The sequence below is a fragment of the Salvelinus namaycush genome, chromosome 34 (assembly GCF_016432855.1).
Source record: "Salvelinus namaycush isolate Seneca chromosome 34, SaNama_1.0, whole genome shotgun sequence".
Classification (NCBI taxonomy): Eukaryota; Metazoa; Chordata; class Actinopteri; order Salmoniformes; family Salmonidae; genus Salvelinus; species Salvelinus namaycush.
Window position 1 is genome coordinate 5,271,761 of NC_052340.1, and position 21,553 is coordinate 5,293,313.

The 21,553-nt window shown below is 43.8% G+C and overlaps 1 protein-coding gene across 2 annotated transcripts; it reads left to right on the plus strand.

Annotated features, from left to right (window-relative positions):
• The first annotated feature begins 1,241 nt into the window (after nt 1-1,241).
• Nucleotides 1,242-11,696, plus strand: LOC120028279 (transcription factor RelB-like). Of its 2 annotated transcripts, none has more exons than XM_038973458.1 (11): nt 1,242-1,356; nt 3,060-3,071; nt 3,307-3,494; nt 5,259-5,579; nt 6,337-6,503; nt 6,729-6,820; nt 6,954-7,085; nt 7,262-7,366; nt 7,615-7,830; nt 7,982-8,053; nt 9,811-11,696. In XM_038973458.1, exons 3-11 carry the CDS (start codon nt 3,432-3,434, stop codon nt 10,302-10,304), a joined length of 1,662 nt encoding a protein of 553 aa, XP_038829386.1. In that variant the 5' UTR covers nt 1,242-1,356; nt 3,060-3,071; nt 3,307-3,431; the 3' UTR covers nt 10,305-11,696. The 2 variants fall into 2 exon arrangements, with proteins under 2 accessions (XP_038829386.1, XP_038829385.1); XM_038973457.1 differs by lacking the exon at nt 1,242-1,356 and adding an exon at nt 2,130-2,565.
• The last annotated feature ends 9,857 nt before the right edge of the window (nt 11,697-21,553 follow it).

The window sequence follows — 21,553 nt, forward strand, 5'->3', positions numbered from 1 at the left end:
GCGGTTTCCCTCTGTTCCTGTCTCTCGATTGTTCCTGTTTTCTAGTTTTCCCGGTTTTTACCTTTTCTGCCTGCCCTGACCCTGCCTGCCGTCTTGTACCTTTGCCCCACCTATCTGAATTACTGACCCCTGCCTGCCCTTGACCTGTCTTTTGCCTGTCCCTGTTGGATAAATAAACTGTTGTTAATTCGACGTTGTCTGCATCTGGGTTTTTACCTGAAACGTGATATTAAGCTTTGGGTGACATGAGAAAACAAGAAATGGTAGTTATGCTGAGCTTATAAAAAATTTACCTCTTCAATTTACCTCTCCAAATTAATTTAGGACCATCGACTGTCTGAGACACACAGGAGGTATCCCATCCACCAGAGCCAGTGAGTTCTGATCAGTCTGATTCTCTGTGCTTTGAGTTGGAGGGGGGCCAGCTTGAGGTAGGCTATACATTAAAAAACTGTTGAAAAGTAAATATCTCCCATTTATAACACTGCACTAATCCATCAAATGTTCTCACAGGTACTGTGTGTTTGACTACATACACAGATTAACTAAAAACACTAGCACTGCAAACACTCGGAACAAAGAGAGCAGCAGTGCCCGGACTTTGCAGTCTCCCTCTTTGAGTCCCCCTTCAGAGACAGGCAGAACCTCCCACCCACACAGCACCCACCTCCTTTCTATTCCACACACAAGAATTCAGTATTTCAGTCTATGATTGTCATGTGAGTGTACCTGGTTGATTCTGCAACTACGGAACTTCTATGTCCTCAGGGTCAATTTTGGGGATTTTATATATTTTTTAAAATATGTTTTTATTCTTTATATGTTAATGACGTGATGTAAATGACATTTGTCTATGGCTGTCTTAGAACAATGACAACAAATATATAAATTCCTGAATAGTACGATCACAGCCATTATCAGATATTATTTCTAGACAATTATAATACTGGTAAAATGGTGTTTCAATAAAAAAAAGAATTCTGAAAGTGCCCGAAGTTGCAGAATCAACCCCCCCCAAAGAAAATCTAAGGTTGGTTTTCACAGCTGTTGCACAAGGTGTTCATTGTTGTAAATTGTAAGGTGTCGCTTTACGCTATTTGTTAGTTCAACATTATTCATTATTGTATTCTAGGACCTACAATAGATGCATATATCAACCACAAGGGTGTACTAATGAGCTATGCGAGATAGAAAAAAAGTATCATAATAGAGGACTACTGAAAGTAATATTATTTCAGTGTAGATAAGGGAACGACAGGTTCAATTAAAAACATGCCAGCCAGACAAGCCAGTGTATGAATCAAAGGTATTTGCATATGAATGGAGTGGAAATTATCTGACTTTGTGATCTGTAAGGTAAGTAACATTAATGTGTCAAACAGATCACACATTTTCTCTGCTATTTCTGAAACGTAGCAACGTTTAAGACATGGATTTCGTGTTCTTGAAATGTTAACAAGGTACCCAAAAGCACTTGGAAGTAATGTTTTCATCATATTAGCTAAACAAAACTCGTTTAAAACAGCGATATTGTCGCGGTAATGATCTCCAAAAATCGATGCATTAGGTTGGTTGATATAGCAACGAACGCTAATAGTTTATCGAATCCCATTGTGATTTTGGCGGGACACTTTTTGTCATGACACCTCCATTGATTTTGTTAGTCACTCTTACGCAAACATAATTTCACTTATGCCCCCCAAAACGCAGGGCCAGCGCGGTTTGGAGGTGTGGGTATTGATGTGGGTATGCAGACCTGCGAGCAACCGCGGTCCTTCATTTGACATAAAGGATAGATTAACTGGATTAGTTGGCATATCGCCGGAATCACACCTCGATGCACCACCATGAGAAATTGCATGTTTGTGCACTACCAGTATCCTTCCGTACTCATTCTATTATAAATATCCCACTCTATTTTGCCTTAAACAATGAAATATACTACACTATTTTCTGAAATATACTTAGTGCAAGTACCTATATTTTAAAGTACAATAATCGACCCCATTGTGCGTAAAAACCGGCCATGAGGAAGGGTCTTTTTTTATATCAGGATATTCACACTCGGGTCATTGCACTTGCGGCTATTGTACTCCAGTAGTTTGCAAAATATAGTTGATGGAATGATCCGTTATCTGAAGTTTCTACAAGGCTACTGCCGGCACAACACTGCCGCTGGGGGTTTCCCAAGCAGTGATGTAAGGGGATTTCCACCCAACCGAACAGCCAGTCAAATCCATCCAACAAGTGCGGAACTAAACGCACACTCGAACAGGGCGCTTGGGAGGCGGACTCATTTTATCCATAACATATGCAAGAGAGGTAGAATGTCTATGCTTTTTTAAAACGAAAGGCCAATTGAACCAAATCGAAGTACGAGAGCGAAGAGAGGACAATATTTGATTGCAGTAGCCTATTATGGCCACGAAATGATCGGTCAGGGGAAATAGGGCGGAATTGTGTTTGTGTCTGGGTTTAAAAAAAATACTCGAACAAGGTTTTCAGCTCCAGGACAAACATCGTAACGTGCCATGAGAAACATGAGTGTTCAAAACTGCACTGCAAGTAAGTGTCTTTTATTTTAAATAAACGGAATATGAGTTATGCATCGACGGTGTCTGATGTGTGTTGTCCCACGTCATTCACATTCGCACGAACAGTAGTATAATTTATATAAATAATTTATCTGCTTGTAGTGTTAACGCATTGTCACGGGTCTGTGTCAAAAAGTGGACCGACTGCAGGGGCCCAGACAAGAGATCCTATAGTTTAAACGGCACACACTGCCATGTTTTTCAATTGACAGTTTGTGTTGTCATTCTGTCTTCCCCAGCGTGAATGACAGTTGAGTAGAAGGGGCAACACCTACTTCAGAGATGTTAGTCTTAGACACTAGTCTTAGGCTACCTGTTAAACCTATACTATTACATTGTAATACATATACTTACCTGTTATACTTAGACTATTACAATCACTGTCATAAATGTATATAGTCTTGCCTGTCACAAAGTAATCATTAATGAGTTAACTCACTTTTTTTCTCCCGCTTTGTACAACAGCAAATGACTTGGGTGAGTAGGCTATTTGTTATTAATGTATAGTTATTTGTTTTTTTTAATGGCTAGTAGTCCTATAGTCTACGTACGGGCCTCCTAGGCCTGTGCATCATGCTCAGGGTTTGATGTAGCTGGTACTGTACACATACAGACATGGATCACATTCAGATGGCCAACCCACCAGCTCAATGTTTGCAGGCCCCATCAGCATGTTTGCAGTCTCCCTCATCCCACTCCGTCTACTTTTTAGACATCATTCAGGAGGTGATCTCTGCAGACCGAGAGTTTCCCTGTCAGGCCCAGTCTCGTTTCTGCCTCCCCAGACCTCCTCATCCCCCTGTAGACCCTGAGATCCAGGCCCAGAACCACAGGGCCATGCCCAGGCATACCCCCTCCTTGACGCCCCCAGTACTGGTGCCAAGGGGCACGACCTCCAGGGTGAGTACCAGGCCTTTCGGGATCTAATCCAAAAATATATTCAGCCACTCTTGGAGGAAAATGAATGTTCAATAAATGATAAATTGCTACAAGGGAGATAGTTTTTGTTAGGCCATTGATTCATAGAGTTCAATAGAAAAATGGAGGGGTTGACTTTTTGGTATTTGACATTTTATTAGGATCCCCATTAGCTGTCGAAAAAGCAGTAGCTACTTTTCCTGGGGTCCACAGATGGCCTACACACCAGCTCAAAACTTGTAGTTGTTGTGTAGTGGTTAGTTAGTGATTTGATTTGTTTCTGCAGCCCACTCAGGTACTCTTTGTGGTCGCATCAGTTCACACTGTCAGGGCTTGGTATCTCAGTTTGTTGTAATAGCTGGGAGATAATGTCAAGAAAACAGCTAAGGTCTAGTCTCATCAGGGACGTGTGCTATCGCTTCCTCATGGGCTAGTGGTGGGAGCCAAGGCAGACAGACACACCTCAGGGATAAGTGAAACTCAACTACTCACAGTTTCCATGGATAAGCGTGGTGACTCAATTCACTGGTGCGTTGACTTCTAAGGCGGCCTTGATTACCTTGTTGTCATGCCTTGGGTTGCTGTTCTCCAATAGTCTGGAACTCAGAGTGAGACAATTGTGGTCTGTGTATGTCTGTGAGTCAAAGCGGTGCCTTGAGATAGACTGTGAGCTGAGTTGACACACCCCCGTCTGCATGTTGTGGCCTCTCGTGGGGGAGGTGGCAGAAAAGGAGAGAAAGAGTGTCATCTGATTCCTACTTTCGTTTTGAGTTCCCTTCCTTCCGGGACCCAACCCTTTCAGGGTGGAAGTTCACATTCAGAGGCTTTTCTGCTTTTCTAATTGGTCGATCTGCTGTAGATTATGTCAACTTCCTGTTTCCTGAACATGCGCCTCCCGGCTCGATTGGCTCGATCCTAGTTGCTTTTGTGTAGAGGCTCTAAGGCATGCCAACACTATTGCTCTTACACACATATACTCCGCCTGTAGACGCTACTTTGAGGTGGAGCACAATGATCTCACACGCGCCTCTTTTTGTTCATACAGCCTTATCAACTTCTGGCGGTGTGTTTAGACAGACTTGAGTTGTAGGGCGGCTTGTAATAACAAAGGGAGAAAGCGATCCCTTAAGTCGGTCAGCTTTTTTTCCTTTGTTCCGGTTTGTTTTTGGTTAATAGTGTTTCCTGTTTGCTGGTCTCTAGGGATTCTTCAAACGGGCTGTTAATTAGAAGGTATGTGGCTGAACTTGGAGAGTGAAGGGCAAAGTGTGTGTGAGAGAGATTGCGTCTGTCTATAATGACCACAGGCCGTTTTTATTTATTTATATAAGTATACCATTTTGACGTATAAGAGAACCTAGGAGAAATGGGCAGACGGACAGAGCTAGAGAGATGGAGGCATGAAGGATGAAGAACAGTCATGCATCTCAGCAGCCTGAGAGGGTGGAAGGGAGACGGAAGTATAGAGGGGTTAACCAAAAACGGAAGGGGGTGCTCTCTAGTTTAACGGTTGAAAGGGGGGCATGGCAACAGAATGTGTCAAATGAGGACATAGAAAGTGGTGTACTGAGAGAGAATATGTAGATAAACGATAACAATGCAGGTTATCTTTGAAAACGATCTCACCATTTTACTGTTAGTACCATCATGATGATGTTTTGGATGCAAAGATAACTGTTTGTTGTCTGCTGTGTTCTTTACATGGATTTTTAAACATAGCCATTGACTTTAAATGATGTCTCTCCGCAGCCGTCCTGCTTCTTCCCTCAGCCCCAGCACCACTCTAGCACCAGAGATATGGCAGCACCTCACCCCACTCGTGGGGTCTCAAACCGACGAGGACGTGGGTCCTCTAGTTCAGGGACTTCCAGGGGGCCAGATAGTCCTTCTCGACAGGCCCAGACAGACACAGATCTGCTGGAGCAGATCCTGGAGAGGCCCAACCTGGCTGTGGTGGAGCAGCCCAAAGAGAGAGGCATGAGATTCCGTTATGAGTGTGAGGGCCGCTCGGCCGGGAGCATCCTAGGGGCCTCCAGTGGGGACTCCAACAAGACCCTGCCTGCTATAGAGGTACCCAATAGATCCATATTGTATTTTGTCTTTATTTGAAGTTGATTGGAAACACTTTCATTTAAAACAACTTAGCAAAGTCGCAGTTAATGCCCTTACTCTTGTGATAAGTGACATCTTTCATCGTGACCACTCAGTCAGGGCCTTGCTTTAACGTCTCATTAATATAGAACCTAGTCCTTACATTTGTTTACTGCAGACTGTGTTCCCAATTTCATCCCTAACCTGCACTGGATTTGTATGTTTGTGTGGGAAGTGGAAGGGGGTTAACGGAATGTACCATCTATCCCAGAATAAAGGTGGTTCCCCCTTGTTGGTTTGGCTGCCCTCAACATGTAGAGCCTTGCTAGTGTAAGGAGCAGGGGCAGAGGGGAAGGGGGAGGAATTACATGTAACTGAAATAGAAAGTACCCCACAAATCCACATCTTTGTGTGGTTCAAACTAAGGGGATTACCCCCTCCACCCTTTAAACACTGTTGATTCGCACCCACATTCTACAATTCAGACCGCATCCCTCTAAGATTAACACTACCAGACAAGTGTGAAGTTTGACAGTTGAAAGGGAGATGCACAGTTTTGGTTAATCACTGCACATTTATTCAGTTTTAATCATGCTCTCACTTGCGTTGGAGGAAGAAAGACGGTTTGATTGATGCAAATCTCTCCTCCTTCTCTTTCTTTGTCCCTCTCCCCCGCTTTCTCTCCCCATTTCTTTCTCGTCTTCACACTCTATCCCCTCTCTCCTCCTTCTTTCAGCTCCAGGGTCCCATTCAGAACATTAAAAAAGTGATGGTCACTGTTTCCCTGGTGACCAAAGACTACCCGTACCGCCCACACCCCCACTGCCTAGTGGGTAAAGACTGTGCTGACGGTACCGGAATCTGTGTCATCTGCTTAAACCCTCACAGCAACCGACGTCACAGGTGCCCCTCTCTTTCTCTCCTCTATTCATCGCTCTCTTTTCTTGACAAGTGCATTTTCTCCCTTTGTCCACCAGCGGCCCATATCCCATTTCTTTCTCATTCATTCTTCACCTCTTTGGGAGTGCTTTGCCAGGAAAGTGCACTAGGTTAGTGTAAACTAGGTTAGTGTAAACATGTCTGTTTTTAATGGTTGGTAACCGACCATGTTTTGTGTGCATCTTGCAGTTTCGCTAACCTGGGCATCCAGTGTGTAAGGAGGAAGGAGCTGGATGCCTCACTCGAGAAGAGACGGAATCAGAAGATCGACCCCTTTAAAAGTGAGTAGAGCCCTGACACGCACACAAAGCACATCACAAGCGCACACAGAACTTACCCAATTACATGAATCCAATATTATTGTACAATACAGTTGTTAGCAGTAGGGTAATATCCTCTCCTCTGTCCCCCCAGCGGGCCACTCTAAAAGCATCGAGGACATGGACATGAACGTGGTGCGGCTGTGTTTCCAGTGTGAGCTGGAGTGGGAGGATGGAAAGAAGGACTTCCTGAACCCCATAGTGTCCAACCCCGTCTATGACAAGAGTAAGATCACCCCCCTCCCACCCAAACATCCTCCTGACACCTGTGCATGACTGCTTTTACAGTAGTCTTCAAACGTGATACGAACCAGTACCGTAACACCACAGCTATGTAAATGTACTTCCTTCCTGAACCATCCAGCAGGTGCTCAGTGTGTGTGTGTGTGTGTGTGTTTACAGAGGCGACCACCACATCTGAGTTGAAGATCAACCGTCTGAACATTGTTAAAGGGCCATGCACCGGCAAGACTGAGATCTACATGCTCTGCGACAAAGTCCAGAAAGGTGAGATCGAGCCAGACTCCCAAGTTGTAATGTACAAACACTGTGTTGAGCACGCTGATATCTAGCAAATTAAAGGGTGAAGTCAAAATCCTGTTATAACAACTAGATGGAAGTGGTACATGATGTGTAATGACACCTCTCTGGAAATACACTGTTGATGTCATACAGCCTGGAGGACTATACAAGCTGATTGGTGTGTGTCTGTGTGTGTGTGTGTGTGTGTGTGTGTGTGTGTGTTTCCCGCTCAGACGACATAGAGATCATCTTCAAGAGGGGGTCTTGGGAAGCCAAGGCGGAGTTTGCCCAGACGGACGTCCACCGGCAGATCGCTATCGTGTTCAAGACCCCGTCCTACCAGGAACAGGATGTGGGGGAGGAAGTGGAAGTAGATGTCCTCCTGCGTCGTCTCTCGGACCACATGGACAGTGACCCCGTCACGTTTACCTACCAGCCCGACAACACAGGTTGATACAACTTATGAACGTTATATATATGATATCATAATGCTGTGTTATAACATGTTATGTATTGTGCAATAATATAACATTATAGAGACAAAAGCTATTCAAACAGAGGGATGAAAGCTCTTTTTTTCTGTTTTGATGCCGTGTTCAGATCCATATGAAGTGAAGCGGAAGAGGAAGATAAAGTCGGACATCGGCTTCACAGAGAGGTCCTGTGTGGCAGGTGAGGATTGGCCTCGGCTCTTTCTCTTTCCAGCTTACACTTCTGCACCTATTTCAGGACAGAAAGTGAAAAAGAAAATGAAAGAGAACAATAACACCGCACTTACACCGCACCCTCTCCAAAACAAATGACTGTACATCTGAGTGTCAATAAGGTGTTCTTCTATTCAGTGCGTTCGGAAAGTATTCAGAGCCCTTGACTTTTTCCACATTTTGTTACGTTACAGCCTTCAATTGTTGTTGTTTTTCTCATCAATTTACACACAATACCCCATAATGACAAAGCGAAAACAGGTTTTTAGAAAGTTTAGCAAATGTATTACAAATAAAAAAACAGAAATACCTTATTTACTTACATAAGTATTGAGACCCTTTGCTATGAGACTCGAAATTGAGCTCAGGTGCATCCTGTTTCCATTGATCATCTTTGAGATGTTTCTACAACTTGATTGGAGTTCACCTGTGGTAAATTCAATTGATTGGACATGATTTGGAAAGGCACACACCTGTCTATATAAGGTCCCACAGTTGACAGTGCATGTCAGAGTAAAAACCAAGCCATGCGGTCGAAGGAATTGTCCGTAGTGTTCCGAGACACAGTCTGGGTGAAGGGTATAAAAATGTCTGCAGCATTGAAAGTCCCCAAGAACAAAGTGGCCTCCATCATTCGTAAATGGAAGAAATATGCAAATATCAAGACTCTTCCTGGAGCTGGCCACACGGCCACTGAGCAATCGGGGGAGAAGGGCCTTGGTCAGGGAGGTGACCAAGAAACCGATGGTCACTCTGACGGAGCTCCAGAGTTCCTCTGTGGAGATGGGAGAACCTTCCAGAAGGACAGCCATCTCTGCAGCACTCCACCAATCAGGCCTGGTAGAGTGGCCAGACGGAAGCCACTCTCAGTAAAAGGCACATGACAGCCCGCTTGGAGTTTGCCAAAAGCCACCTAAAGGACTCTCAGACCATGAGAAACAAAATTCTCTGGTCTGGTGAAACCAAGATCGAACCCTTTGGCCTGAATGCCAAGCGTCACATCTGGAGGAAACCTGGCACCATCCTTGAAGCATGGTGGTGGCAGCATCATGCTATGGGGATGTTTTTCAGTGGCAGGGACTGGGAGACAAGTCAGGCTCGAGGGAAAGATGAGCGGAGCAAAGTATAGAGAGATCCTTGATGAAAACCTGCTCCAGAGCGCTCAGGACCTCAGACTGAGGCGAAGGTTAATCTTCCAACAGGACAACAACCCTAAGCAAACAGCCAAGACAACACAGGAGTGGCTTCGGGACAATTCTCTATGTCCTTGAGGGCCCCAGCCAGAGCCTGGACTTGAACCCGATCATACATCTCTGGAGAGACCTGAAAAAAGCTGTGCAGCGACGCTCCCCATCCAACCTGACAGAGCTTGAGAGGATCTGCAGAGAACAATGGGAGAAACTCCCCAAATACAGGTGTGCCAATCTTGTAGCGTCATACCCAAGAAGACTCCAGGCTGTAATCGCTGCCAAAGGTGCTTTAACAAAGTACTGGTTAAAGGGTCTGAATGCTTATGTAAATGTAATATTTCATTATTTTATATATTTGCAAAAATTTCTAAAAACCTTTATGCTTTGTCATTATGGGGTATTGAATGTAGATTGATGAGAAAAAAATAAAATTTCATACATTTTAGAATAGGACTGTAATGTAACAAAATGTGGAAAAAGTCAAGTGGTCGGAATACTTCCCGAATGCACTGAAAGTCCTTTCTATCACCCACAGTTCAAAATGTGGCTGCAGCAGAAGCCTCCACCTCTCAGCCATTCGAGCCGTTCACCTTCTCCCCAGCAGAGAGCCAGCTGGTCCCGGAAGAGTTGCATCCTCCTGCCCAGTCTGGGGCCTCCACCATGGGGGAGATCCACTACAATGACCTCCAGGAGGACAACTTCTTCAATGAGGACATGAGCCCAGACGACATCAATATACTGTCTCGGATTCTGTTCAGTGACCCTGGCCTCCTTGGCTTTGGCCAGGAGCTCAACTCCAACTTCACCCCAGGCGTCATGGACATGAACTTTAACTTCAACCAGGGTGGGTCTGGGCAGGACTTGGGCTACTATAACGACCTGCAGTTCAACCAGCTGGTCAACGAGAATCAAGCCTCTCCGATGGACCTCCTCCCACTGTTACTCCGCGGCTCCGCCCCTCAGGACCAGGGCCAGTGTGATAACGAGGGGAGTGATTTGGCCCAGGTAAAGACAGAGGGGGACCTATGAGGACAAAACGTAACCCCCTTAAGACTGAATGTGGCACGAATGTAGCCCCTGAACTTTAAGGGTCTTTTGTTGTGTTGCTCCTCAAACCAGAAGTTTAGGGTGTGTAAAGTCCTAACTCTGCCCTGTGACAGTCATCTCACCCAAATAAAGTACAGTATGAGAGTTTGAACACACACAGGTAATAACAGTAGCGGAGGCACCTTGTACCCTAACGGTGTGGTTACCCCTTGCCCCCAAAGGCCTCGCTGGATGAGGCTATAATCCAGACCCCCCCCCCCCCCCCCCCCCTTCCCACAAGCGACCACTACCAGACCCTAAAAGGATACGTTTCAAAATGTCTGCCCGGACCCAAGTCTCTGAGTGTACTGTGCTGCGTTCACCATGCTGCTAACGTTAGCCTAAGGCTAATAGCCGTGATCAGCACAGCACTCACGGATGACATGTAGCTTTAGCTCCTCCGGGGGACCAGAGTGATACTGGTGGAGGCGAGTTGCCCTTCCACTAGGCTAACCATGGATGTTAAGAACGATTCCTACCTACCCATTGTCATTACTACCTGTGGTGATTAGGGGACCATGCAGTGCTCTGACCAAATACAAAATGGACACACAAACTCAACCCTTGTCTGCCTTGTCAGTTTTCCTTGTCAGGCTCTGTCCTTCCTGTGTGTATATATTGTGACCGAGGCAGACTTCCACAAGGACCTGCAGGAAATCCCTGATTTGAGGATTCAACTGAAGGAAAGCATAACTAAGGGCTCGATTCAATCCGTATCGCGGATGTTCAGCGCTATAGTGCGATTGAAATTTAAAGGTAATTTCCAATTGAGCCGACACATGCACCATTTACCACGAATGCAGTCTCTGCGAATGCGGCATTATTGCCTTTACTTTTATGGCGCACATCTTCAGCACTACAGATTGAATCGAGCCCTAAGCATTTAATTGTTGGCGCAAGACAACCTGAAAACTAACCCTCTGTGGATAAATTGTTAAATATAAAGGGACCAACTACAAATGCTGTATATTTTTCACTTTCCATATGTGATATATTCTTTGTTGTATAGTCAAAGTTCCTTTCTTTTGACTGGTATCTGTAGTGTTTTGAATGTTGACATTAGTTTTAACCTCTGGCTCGCCTGTTGACTCTGTTTATTGTAATAACCAACCTCCATGTACAGTAGAAACGACCATAGTCTAATGCGCTGTCCATCTGTAGTTCCTAGTGTCAAACACGTTCAGATTACGTTCGGTGTATGTTCAGATTCTTAACAGATTCACAGCTTGTTTGTACACTGTATGTCAGCCTCTACCCTTCACACTGAAGGGTTTTGATTTTTGTCATTAGTGTTTCAAAAATAAAATGATACCAAGTCTGGTCACATCAAGTGGGTTTTGTTGTTGGTCATATAGGTTATTTAATATTAATTACATTATAGCTTTTTTAATTTTTGTAAAAACCTAACTGGCCAATGACAAAGGAGAGAGAAAAAGAGAGCGGGACTGAATGAAAGACAAGAGGGAAAGAGGCAAAGGCTGTGGGAGAACGGGGAGCCAGACGAGTGTCTGTCCTCCTGGGTCCGTCTTTGTGTTCAGGCACTGCTGCTTTTAATGCGATCCTATTTTTAGCTGCCAGCTTTCGTTGCCGGGTCATAGTCCAGCCCACTCACATTCCTAAAGCCTCACTCACATTTACTTCAAAAACCACGTGACTTCCCCTAACCTCACCAACGCAACACAGTCTTGTACATGGGCCCTGACTTGACAATAAGTGTAAAAACACAAATATATTGTTTGTGTTGTATGTAACTGGTGTTTTATCTAATGTAAAAGCAGAGATGCTCTTATGTTAGCCCATCAGTAACTGGGGAAGAGCTTTGATGAGGCACTTCACTTTGTCCTCCAATGTCATTGGATATGGCTTTTTGCCTGATGAGCTTACTGTGTCCTCCTTCTCCTATACACCTTGTATGTAGTGCTGCTGAAACTTGATTCGGAAGCATTTCTATTTGGATGTATTTATGAAAACATAATACTTTAATCCCTTGTGTTCAGAGTTTTTGCTGAGTCAGAGGAGCATTATGGGAAGTTATAAGGCCACTGTAAAATCCCACTCAGGGTAGCAGTTGAAGCTTTCACCCAGAATTTGATTATTAGGTACAAACAGTAACAATGTTTTCATATGTTCTTACAGGAGAAGTTTAGGTGTTTGCTCCGTTTTTTTTATGCCTACTGAACGCAACCCAGTGAAAGGCTACTGTGTGGCAGCAAATGTTTCACTAGACAGGCACAAATCACACCACCCTGTTATCTGCTAAACGGCACAAACCTGAATGGATCTCTCGTCGCAGGTCCGTGGCGAACGATACGACGACGTACATTCGTTTAATAAGCTCAATAAGGCCCAGTCGGAGCAGGTGTATCTCACACTGTGCTTTTCACTGTTCACCAACACTGGAAATAGCGTTGCATAAAGCCACAGGGAAACTCCACGCTGGGCTCGCAACCAAAAGTTGAATTACCGTATGTACAGTTACACACTGATGAGTATTACTAGAGGTAGATCTATACACATTTCCTACTTTACTATATAGTGCATTTCATACTTGACTAAAGTATACACACTCATTAATGGTTTTATTTCTATGGGCCTACTGTATATCCCCACGAGTTTTGGTCTGAATTCACTTTAAAACTAGCTCAGCAGCTTCAGAAGAATTTGCATACTTGCCCAGAAATGAACTTTTGGGATTTTGAAACATGAAAAATTCCCATGAATTCATGCAGAATAACTTTTTCCTAATATACAGATTATTCATAGGAAAGCATAGACGTGAGTGTTCCCACAAGTAGGCCGACATACCATTGCACTGAGCTAAGAGTCATACCTCCTCATTCCAGAGATAACCTTTTTATAGTAGAGGTGAGAGCTAAAAGGTTAACATTACACACCCAAACACTTGAGTCTGATTGAGGGAGTTGAAATGTCCTGTGTTGGCCATACAACAATCCTCCATCTCCTCAAACCATCGATAGATCTTACTCACACGTTTGCTGACTTTATGTTCTGCAAATGTGTTTGAACGCAAATGAGAATGTGTGACATAACAAAGTCAACGTCTGACCTCTCCTCGCTCCACCTTCTCTGGTGTTAAAAACAGCCTGTGTGTGTGAGACAAATTGAATCTTTGTGACATATTCAGAACGTATTCAGACCCCTTGACTTTTCCCACATTTTGTTACGTTACAACCTTATTCTAAAATTGATTAAATTGTCCCCCCCCCCCCCCCATCAATCTACACACAATACCCCATAATGACAAAGCAAAAACTGGTTTATTTAAAATGAAGAAAAAAATATCACATTTACACAGCTATTCAGACCCTTCACTCAGTAGCCTACTTTGTTGAAGCACCCTTCGCAGTGTTTACAGCCTCAAGTTTTCTTGGGTATGAGGCTAAAAGCTTGGCACACCTGTATTTGGGGCATTTCTCCCATTCTTCTCTGCAGATCCTCTCAAGCTCTGAGGTTCGATGGGGAGCGTCGCTCCACAGCTATTTTCAGGTTTCTCCAGAGATGTTCAATCGGGTTCAAGTCCGGGCTCTGGCTGGGCCACTCAAGGACATTCAGAGACTTGTCCCGAAGCCACTTCTGAGTTGTCTTGGCTGTGTGCTTAGGGTTGTTGTCCTGTTGGAAGGTGAACCTTCGCCCCAGTCTGAGGTGCTGAGGGCTCAGGAGCAGATTTTCATCAAGGATCTCTCTGTACTTTTATCTGTTCATCTGTGCCTTGATCCTGACTAGTCTCCCAGCCCCTGCCGTCCGTGGCGAACGATACGGCGACGTACATTCGTTTAATAAGCTCAATAAGGCCCAGTCTGAGCAGGTGTATCTCACACTGTGCTTTTCACTGTTCACCAACACTGGAAATAGCGTTGCATAAAACCACAGGGAAACTCCACGCTGGGCTCGCAACCAAAAGTTGAATTACCGTATGTACACAGTTAGTTACACACTGATGAGTATTACTAGAGGTAGATCTATACACATTTCCTACTTTACTATATAGTGCATTTCATACTTGACTAAAGTATACACACTCATTAATGCTTTTATTTCTATGGGCCTACTGTATATCCCCACGAGTTTTGGTCTGAATTCACTTTAAAACTAGCTCAGCAGGTTCTGAAGAATTTGCATACTTGCCCAGAAATGAACTTTTGGGATTTTGAAACACGAAAAATTCCCATGAATTCATGCAGAAGAGCTTTTTCCTTATATCCGGATTAGTCATAGGAAAGCATAGACGTGAGTGTTCCCACAAGTAGGCCGACATACCATTGCACTGAGCTAAGAGTCATACCTCCTCATTCCAGAGATAACCTTTTTATAGTAGAGGTGAGAGCTAAAAGGTTAACATTACACACCCAAACACTTGAGTCTGATTGAGGGAGTTGAAATGTCCTGTGTTGGCCATACAACAATCCTCCATCTCCTCAAACCATCGATAGATCTTACTCACACGTTTGCTGACTTTATGTTCTGCAAATGTGTTTGAACGCAAATGAGAATGTGTGACATAACAAAGTCAACGTCTGACCTCTCCTCGCTCCACCTTCTCTGGTGTTAAAAACAGCCTGTGTGTGTGAGACAAATTGAATCTTTGTGACATATTCGGAACGTATTCAGACCCCTTGACTTTTCCCACATTTTGTTACGTTACAGCCTTATTCTAAAATTGATTAAATTGTCCCCCCCCCCCATCAATCTACACACAATACCCCATAATGACAAAGCAAAAACTGGTTTATTTAAAATGAAGAAAAAAATATCACATTTACACAGCTATTCAGACCCTTCACTCAGTAGCCTACTTTGTTGAAGCACCCTTCGCAGTGTTTACAGCCTCAAGTTTTCTTGGGTATGAGGCTAAAAGCTTGGCACACCTGTATTTGGGGCATTTCTCCCATTCTTCTCTGCAGATCCTCTCAAGCTCTGAGGTTCGATGGGGAGCGTCGCTCCACAGCTATTTTCAGGTTTCTCCAGAGATGTTCAATCGGGTTCAAGTCCGGGCTCTGGCTGGGCCACTCAAGGACATTCAGAGACTTGTCCCGAAGCCACTCCTGTGTTGACTTGGCTGTGTGCTTAGGGTTGTTGTCCTGTTGGAAGGTGAACCTTCGCCCCAGTCTGAGGTGCTGAGGGCTCAGGAGCAGATTTTCATCAAGGATCTCTCTGTACTTTTATCTGTTCATCTGTGCCTTGATCCTGACTAGTCTCCCAGCCCCTGCCACTGAAACCCCCCCCCCCCCCCCCCCCCCCCACCCCCAGCATGATGCTGCCACCACCATGCTTTACCGTAGGAATGGTGCGAGGTTTCCTCCAGACGTGAAGCTTGGCATTCGGGCCAAAGAGTTCAATCTTGGTTTCATCAAACCAGAGAATCTTGTTTCTCATGGTCTTAGCGACCATCGGGTTCTTGGTCACCTCCCTGACCAAGGCCCTTCTCCTCCGATTGCTCAGTTTAGCCGGGCGGCCAGCTCTAGGAAGAGTCTTGGTGGTTCCAAACTTCTTCCATTTAAGAATGATGGAGGCCACTGTGTTCTTGGGGACCTTCAAGGCTGCAGACATTTTTTGGTACCCTTCCCCAGATCTGTGCCTCGACACAATCCTGTCTCGGAACTCTACGGACAATTCCTTCGACCTCATGGCTTGGCTTTTGCTCTGACATGGACTGTCAACTGTGGAACCTTATATAGACAGGTGTGTGCCTTTCCAAATCATGTCCAATCAATTGAATTTACCACAGGTGGACTCCAATCAAGTTGTAGAAACATCTCAAGGATGATCAATGGAAACAGGATGCACCTGAGCTCAATTTCGAGTGTCATAGCAAAGCGTCTGAATACTTATGTAAACAAGTTTATTTTTATTTTTATAAATTTGCAAAAAAAAATCTGTTTTCGCTTCGTCATTATGGACTATTGTGTGTAGAGGATTTGTTTTTATTTAATCAATTATAAATCAAGGCTGTAAGGTAAAAAAATTGGGGAAAAGTCAAGGGGCCTGAATACTTTCCGAAAGCACTTTAGAATGAATTAAAACCAGATTGTCCTAAATGTGGAATGATTAAATCATTTCAATCATGATAAAGGATAGCACTTCATTACCATATAACAGAAATACAGGAGTGAAGTTTGCTATATAAGGATGAGCCAGGATGAGGTCTGGTAATGGTACAGTATGACTAGGCAGTTTTCCTAGCTCTCTATTTAAGCAGACTCGCTACTGCTTCCTAGTGGTTCCCTAAGGATATTTACGGGAAAAATACATTGACACCTTTCTTTTTTCTCAATGACATTCAATTCAGCATTGGAAAAAAAAGCGCAAGTTTGTTCCACCTGAGTAAGTCTGACCACAAGTCAGAGACCACTATGATGACACAATAAATGCATTTGATGGATCTTTTTTTGTCTTCTAATGCCTCTTAAGGGGAAAGTAATCTAAAATGAATAAGATTATGTTACTGAGTTCAGGTAATCAAAAAGTAACGGATTACAATTTTGGACATGTAACTGGAACAGATTATATTTACAAAGTAACCTACCCAGCCCTGGTTTGGGAGCATTGAATGTTGATGGCCCTATACACAGTGGGACTCAGCTGTAATTTATCATGTGCGACATTAACACAAGCAGTCACAAAGCCTGCATCTACACAGGCAGCCCAATTCTGATCTTTTGCCCAATTATTTGCAAAATAACTGATCTGATTGATCAAAAGACCAATTAGTGGAAAAATATCAGAATTGGGCTGCTTGTCTAAATGCAGCCTAAGGTGAAAATATGTACCAGTGTGATGTGTACTTTGTGTGCAGAGGATGTTGTGGTTTAGAGATGGCCTTCATAGCTGTTTCTCTGGGGGATTCAAGGGAATCCTGGCCTTGTAGGTTGACTGGCTGATCTTAGTGTGGAAACAATTAGCAAACGAGATGCTATCTGAATTTAGCTGATAGTGTTGTCACCTCCTGAACCACAATGGTTACAATAGGGCAGTGGTTCCCCAAACTTTTTATAGTCCCGTACCCCTTCAAACATTCAACCTCCAGCTGCATACCCCCTCTAGCACCAGGGTCAGCGCACTCTCAAATGTTGTTTTTTGCCATCATTGTAAGCCTGCCACACACACACTACACGATACATTTATTAAACATAAGAATGAGTGTGCGTTTTTGTCACAACCCGGCTTGTGGGAAGTGACATAGAACTCTTATAGGACCAGGGCACAAATAATAATAATATAATAATCAATAATTTTGCTCTTTATTTAGCCAGCTTACATATAAAACCTTAGTTGTTCATCGAAATTGTGAATAAATCACCGCAGGTTAATGAGAAGGGTGTGCTTGAAAGGATGCACATAACTCTGCAATGTTGGGTTGTATTGGAGAGAGTCTCAGTCTTAAATCATTTTCCACACACAGTCTGTGCCTGTATTTAGTTTTCATGCTAGTGAGGGCCGAGAATCCACTCTCACATAGGTATGTGGTTGCAAAGGGCATCAGTGTCTTAACAGTGCGATTTGCCAAGGCAGGATACTCTGAGCGCAGCCCAATCCAGAAATCTGGCAGTGGCTTCTGATTAAATTAAACTTTCACACAACCGCTTGTTGCAATTTCGATGAGGCTCTCTTGTTCAGTTATCGTTAAGTGGACTGGAGGCAGGGCATGAAAGGGATAACGAATCCAGTTGTTTGTGTCATCCGTTTGAAGAAAGTACCTCCGTAATTGCGCACCCAACTCACTCAGGTGCTTCGCTATATCACATTTGACATTGTCTGTAAGCTTGAGTTCATTTGCACACAAAATAATCATACAATGATGGAAAGACCTGTGTGTTGTCCTTGTTAATGCAGACAGAGAGGGGCTCCAACTTCTTAATCATAGCCTCAATTTTGTCCCGCACATTGAATATAGTTGCAGAGAGTCCCTGTAATCCTAGATTCAGATCATTCAGGCAAGAAAAAACATCACCCAGATAGGCCAGTCGTGTGAGAAACTTGTCATCATGCAAGCGGTCAGACAAGTGAAAATGTAAAAAAAACGTGTCAATACTTTGCCCTTTGATAACCAGCGCACTTCTGTATGTTGTAAAAGTGTTACATGGTCGCTGCCCATATCATTGCATAGTGCAGAAAATACACGAGAGTTCAGGGGCCTCGCTTTAAGAAAGTTAACCATTTTCACTGTAATGTCCAAAACGTATTTCAAGCTGTCAGGCATTCCCTTGGCAGCAAGAGCCTCTCGGTGGATGCTGCAGTGTACCCAAGTGGCGTCGGGAGCAACTGCTTGCACGTGCGTTACCACTCCACTATGTCTCCCTGTCATGGCTTTTGCGCCATCAGTACAGATACCAACATGAGCAGCAGCTACGTTTGGCTACCATTAGTGGAATTCCCGCGAGAGAGTAATGGTTAATGCGATTGGATGTTAATTATTTGAGGAGACTACCTTTATTTCACCTTGTGTTGTTATTTCGCTGAACCTTTCACTGAAGGTTTCATTTTATTTTTGGCAGTGAAACGAGGCTACTCAGTCGAGAGAAAAAAACTCACCCAAATGTATAGCCCCGTTGGAATATATAAATTGTTTTTTTGAATATTTTTTTTTATGTGAATCACATTATTATTTGGCGTACCCCCGACGGCATTGCGCGTACCCCTGGGGGAATATATATACCCCAGTTTGGGAATACCTGCAAAAGGGGAAAGTGTGAATACAAAACATTAGGAACACCTTCCTAATGTTGAGTTGCCCCCTCCCATAGCGATGCTGGCCCGTGTTCACTCCAATGCTTCCCACAGTTGTGTTAAGTTGGCTGGATGTCCTTTGGGTGGTGGACCTTTCTTGACACACACAGGAAACTGTTGAACGTGAAAAACCCAGCCGTGTTGCAGTTCTTGACTCAAACCAGTGCGCGTGGCACCTACTACCAAAGTCACTTAAATCTTTTGTCTTGCTCATTCACCCTCTGAAATGGCACACATACACAATCCATGTCTCAATTGTCTTCAGGCTTAAAAATCATTCTTTAACCCGTCTCCTCCCCTTCATCTACACTGACTGAAGTAGATTTAACAAGTAACATCCATAAGGGATCATAGCTTTCACCTGGTCAGTCTATGTCATGGAAAGAGCAGGTGTCCTTAACGTTTTGTATACTCAGTGTATGTCATCTCCTGATGACTGTTTGATTTCAATCCAGAATAGGTTCACCAAGTAAATAAACCTACCCCGCCGACCCACTTGTCAGTCAATGACATAATGTAAATACATATCCATACAATCACGAGGGGATGGAACAAAGCAATTACCACATCTTGTCAAATTCAAAGTCGTTGAGAAGCTAAGTCTCAAGTCACAATGATCAGATCCTGTCACATGTCCATATTCAAATCTATAGTATACTACACTGTCATTCCATTCACTATCTTTACAATGAAATGAAATAATTGAAGGCACTGATCACACAGCAAATGAGGCATCTTCCCTGAACGATGATCCACACATAGTATATTTCACTGTTTAATGCTTAGTTTGTATACTGTGCAATCGTCATCGAAGACTCTGCCTGTGTAATGGCATAAAGACAGGTTTAAAAAAAAGTTATGGGCCTTTTAGATTTAGAGTGAGGGTAATTCCAGTCTTTGGCATACAACATCACCTATCCTTATAAGGTGAGGATGAACCTTTAGACAGGTAATTGTTGAGAAGTCCTACTCTGTTGCTAGGTTACAACACCCACGGGAGTCCCCGCCTAACCACACACTATTTGGTAATGGAAACAGTTACAGAGGATATGTGCAGGCACACTGAAGGAGTCGAAAGCGAAAGCCACAAAAAAAAAACTGTTTACTGAAGAGCCAAGCAACTTCTTTTTCAATAATATAGTTGTGTACCATATAAGGGAATTCATAGACAAGGGTGTCTGTGGTCTTCATTACATTTAAGTGAGTTAAGGGGTGTGTGGATGAACTCCATCTTGCCTTATAGTCCTTGTCATCTTCCAAGAAGCACAAACAGAGAGTGGGACATTACATAGCTGCGTTATATTCAAAATGTAATGAGAAAACTAAGCTTATTTGTTGAATATTCAATTATTGTAGGCTATTGCCTGTAGTGTTGAGACAAATACCATGATGACGACCTGGGGCCTCATTTATCAACGGCCTGGGGCCTCATTTATCAACGACCTGGGGCCTCATTTATCAACGACCTGGGGCCTCATTTATCAACGACCTGGGGCCTCATTTATCAACGGCCTGGGGCCTCATTTATCAACGGCCTGGGGCCTCATTTATCAACGGCCTGGGGCCTCATTTATCAACGACCTGGGGCCTCATTTATCAACGACCTGGGGCCTCATTTATCAACGGCCTGGGGCCTCATTTATCAACGACCTGGGGCCTCATTTATCAACGACCTGGGGCCTCATTTATCAACGACCTGGGGCCTCATTTATCAACGGCCTGGGGCCTCATTTATCAACGACCTGGGGCCTCATTTATCAACGACCTGGGGCCTCATTTATCAACGACCTGGGGCCTCATTTATCAACGACCTGGGGCCTCATTTATCAACGACCTGGGGCCTCATTTATCAACGACCTGGGGCCTCATTTATCAACGACCTGGGGCCTCATTTATCAACGACCTGGGGCCTCATTTATCAACGGCGTGTACATTTCGTCCAACATTCTGGCGTAGGTGGAGATTCTAGGCTTTGCGTGTGCAACAAATTATTATTGGAATTTATCAAACTGTCGCATGCAACATACAGTGCCTTCAGAAAGTATTCATACCCCTTGACTTATTCCACATTTTGTTGTGTTACAGCCAGAATTCAAAATTGATTAAAACATTTTTTTTTATCACCCATCTGCAAACAATACCCCATAATGATGAAGTTACTTTTTTCCCCCCAATTTATTTTAAATGAAATGCATAAATATTCACAACCCTCTGCTATGACACTCTAAATTGAGCTCAGGTGCATTCCTATGATCATCCTTGAGATGTCATTACAACTTGGAGTCCACCTGTGGCCAATTCAATTGTTTGTACATGATTTAGAAAGAAACACACCTTTCTATATAAGGTCCCACAGTCGATAGTGGTGCATGTCGGAGCAGAAACTACACCATGAAATCCAAGGAACTATCCATAGATCTCCGACATTTCTTGAGTATTGAAAGTAT

What these genes read in the sequence shown, in the direction of transcription:
- LOC120028279 (XM_038973457.1), top strand. Translation starts at nt 2,532, where the DNA reads ATGAGAAACATGAGTGTTCAAAACTGCACTGCAA. An exon ending in GAAGATCGACCCCTTTAAAA is followed by an intron (nt 6,821 to 6,953) that starts GTGAGTAGAGCC and finishes CTGTCCCCCCAG; the next exon opens with CGGGCCACTCTAAAAGCATC. An exon ending in CTACCAGCCCGACAACACAG is followed by an intron (nt 7,831 to 7,981) that starts GTTGATACAACT and finishes TGCCGTGTTCAG; the next exon opens with ATCCATATGAAGTGAAGCGG.